Genomic DNA, 3526 nt, shown 5'->3' with positions numbered 1-3526 from the left:
ATCCATAGTTACTGGTTCATCTAGGAATTTTCTAATGATCATATTTTCTTAGTTTCCCTCTTTACTATAAAAGCGGGTGGTCCTTCATAATTGATTTTCATTACATTAATATTTAAATAAATAGAGTCAAGCCCCAAATGTCCCACAAACGTCAACACCACATGGTGGGGTCACGCCGCCACTGTCGACAGTGTTGTATTGGTGTCACACATGACCAGTATCCATCTGTATCGCTCCACACACAATTCTGATATTCGTGTTGTTTTTGTTTGTGGTTTTGTGACTACAATTCTGAACGCACGATGTCGTCCAAGAAGCATCCTGCGAAAGCAGGAGTTTGCAAGGGGAAGAAAGAGGCAATCACTGTGGAAGTGAAGAAAGAGATCATAGCAAAGCACGAGCGTGGTATTCGTGTGGTTGATCTTGCCAGGGAGTATGGCAGGGCTCCCTCAACAATATCCACCATACTGAAGGGCAAGGATAAATATAAGACGCTTGACGTGGCCAAAGGAGTTAGCAAGCTCACCAGCAAACGTCCAAAACACCTGGAAGATGTGGAACGGCTACTGCTGGTGTGGATGAATGAACGACAATTGCATGGCGATTGTGTCTCTGAAGCTATCGTTTGCGCTAAGGCTAGGATGCTGTATGTGGACCTTGTCAGGAAGATACCAGGTGCGTCGTCTCAAGATGAGGTATTTAGGGCAAGCCGTGGCTGGTTTGAGAACTTTAAGAAAAGGAGTGGTATACACAGTGTTGTGCGACATGGGGAGGCTGCCAGCTCTGATAAAGGTGCTGCTGAGGCTTTTGTGCCAGAGTTCCAGAAATTTGTTGATCAGGAGCAGTTTCTGCCACAACAAGTTTTCAATTGTGACGAGACCGGCCTTTTTTGGAAAAAACTGACGAAGAGGACCTACATCACGCAAGAGGAACAATCATTGCCTGGCCACAAACCGATGAAGGATCGCCTTACTCTCGTGCTCTGCGCCAATGCAAGTGGCGATTGCAAGGTCAAGCCGCTGCTCGTCTATCACTCAGAAAATCCACGTGTGTTCAAGGCGTTTAAGGTTCACAAGACACGGCTGAATGTGATGTGGAGGTCGAACAAGAGGTCCTGGGTCACGCAGATCTTCTTTAGTGAGTGGGTAAATGACGTTTTCGGCACCACAGTGAGAAATTATCTCGTCGACAAGCAGTTACCACTCAAGGCCTTGCTTGTGCTCGATAATGCACCTGCGCATCCTCGCCAACTGCAAGATGATCTGTTCCCTGAAAATCAGTTTATCACCATCAAGTTTCTTCCTCCAAACACCACGCCACTCCTCCAACCCATGGATCAGCAGGTCATTGCTAATTTTAAGAAGCTCTATATGAAGGCCTTGTTGGAGAGATGTGTTCATGTGATTGACACCACAGAGCTGACCCTCAGACAATTCTGGAAGGAGCAGTTCAATATCATGGGGGCCTTGCGTTTGATAGATAATGCCTGGGAAGGGGTGTCACGGAGAACCCTACACTCTGCATGGCGAAACCTGTGGCCTGAGGGTGTCCCTGAGCGAGACTTCGAAGGTTTCGGTCCTGCACCTGCATCTGCATCCGCACCTGTGGATGACCCGGAGGCTCTTTTAGTGGATGATATTGTCGCTCTGGGACACACACTGGGTCTGGAGGTGGATGCCGCTGATGTGCAGGAGTTGGTGGAGGAGCACAGTGATGAACTGACCACCGAGGAACTCCTGGAACTGCAGAAAGAGCTGGTGCAACAGGAGGTACAGGAGCTCTCATCGGGGGAGGAGGAAGTCTGCGAGGATGCTATCCCATCTAGTGAGATCAGGGACGTGCTGGGCATGTTCGAAAAGGTGACAGCATTTGCGGAAAAGCATCACCCTGATAAGGCGGTGACAACACGGTGCGTGAACCTGTTTAATGACAATGTGCTGTCTCGATTTAGGGACATCCTCAAACGAAGACAAGTGACAAGTGCAAGTGACACGCGATATGGTCAGTGGACAGGGTGGGAAGAGACGTGCTAGTGATATTGAACCACAACCCGGTCCTAGTGGGGTTAAATTCCCAAAGAGAGCGAGCCCGCCTGACCCAGAGGTGGTGTCACCCTCCTCCCCATAAGCCCTCTCCTCCCTCCCTCCCGATCAGCTCCCTCAAGCCAGCAACGACTCTTCATAAGGTAAAGTGAATATACACATGGAAACAGTCAAACAAACATTTATTTAACATGTACAGTATAATATTACCAGTGTATAATGTCATATTGTTGTTTTAGGGGGTGGAACGGATTATTTGTATTTACATTGTTTTGGGTGGGGAAAATGTTTTGCATGACGCCGGTTTCACATGACGACGGCGGCGTTGGAACAGATTAAATTCGTTATGCGAGGTACCACTGTATTTGCACAATCAAGGAACTTCCGTGCACCATGTCGGCTCCAAATGCACGCATTGTGTCAGTGAAAGCATCAACAAGTGGGATACATAAAAGAAAGAGGTCAGTGATGACATTTGAGAAGAAAGTTAAAATAATTAAGAAGGTGGGGAACGGTGTCCCGAGAAGTGTCGTGTGCGTTGGATATGGCATTAGCAAAAGTACTGTTTTTTATCTTCTTCAGGCTAAACCTATAATTTTTTACTTTCTCTAAAAGTGAAAGTTGTAAGGCAATACGAAATAGAAAGGTAGTAAGTAAAGCAAAGGTGGAGAGTGTTGATAATGCAGTGTGGGAGTAGTACAAACAGAGGTGTGAGGTGACAAAGAAGCCAGTGGCAGATGATGTCACAAACAAATGTCAATTAAAGAGTCTTTTGCAATGGCTTCCAAGAAAGCTCGCATTGCATCACCTGCACCTGACTCATCACATGTTGACCCAGTCAACCCAACACCAGTCAAAGTCAACCCAGTGAGGAGAGAGGCAGAAAGAAATTTTGAAAAAGGGATTGCAGACAAATGTAAAACAGAACCAGGTCTATTCTATAAATTCATAAACAACAAATTGCAGGTAAAGGATAATATTCAGAGGTTGAAAATGGGAAATAGATTCACGGAAGATGAAAAGGAAATGTGTGAAACACTAAACGAAAAGTTCCAAAGTGTGTTTGTACAAAATGAAATCTTTAGGGAACCAGATACAATAAGAATTCCAGAGAACAACATAGAGCACATAGTGGTGTCTAGAGACGAAGTGGAAAAAATGCTCAAGGAGCTCGGTAAGAACAAAGCAGCTGGCCCAGATGGCGTTTCACCATGGGTTCTGAGAGAATGTGCATCTGAGCTCAGCATTCCACTTCACCTGATCTTTCAGGCATCCCTGAGTACAGGAATCGTAGCAGACGTGTGGAAACAGGCTAACATAGTTCCAATCTACAAAAGTGGCAGCAGGGAAGACCCCCTCAATTATAGACCTGTATCATTGACAAGTGTAATAGTGAAAGTATTGGAAAAACTAATCAAAACTAAATGGGTAGAACACCTAGAGAGAAATTATATAATATCAGACAGACAGTATGGTTTTCGATC

The 3526-nt window shown here is 45.6% G+C and overlaps 1 protein-coding gene across 1 annotated transcript; it reads left to right on the top strand.

Annotated features, from left to right (window-relative positions):
- The first annotated feature begins 302 nt into the window (after positions 1 to 302).
- Positions 303 to 2033, top strand: LOC123749310 (tigger transposable element-derived protein 1-like). The gene has a single exon (XM_069305417.1). The coding sequence runs from the start codon at positions 303 to 305 to the stop codon at positions 2031 to 2033; it is 1731 nt and encodes a 576-aa protein (XP_069161518.1).
- The last annotated feature ends 1493 nt before the right edge of the window (positions 2034 to 3526 follow it).

Source organism: Procambarus clarkii, chromosome 55, assembly GCF_040958095.1.
Source record: "Procambarus clarkii isolate CNS0578487 chromosome 55, FALCON_Pclarkii_2.0, whole genome shotgun sequence".
NCBI classification, from domain to species: domain Eukaryota; kingdom Metazoa; phylum Arthropoda; class Malacostraca; order Decapoda; family Cambaridae; genus Procambarus; species Procambarus clarkii.
The sequence above is the reverse complement of the archived record's forward strand: the minus strand, read 5'-3'. Positions and strand labels throughout refer to the sequence as shown.

Excerpts from the sequence above, each read along its gene's own strand:
- LOC123749310 (XM_069305417.1), top strand. The coding sequence starts at position 303 with ATGTCGTCCAAGAAGCATCCTGCGAAAGCAGGAGTTTGCAAGGGGAAG.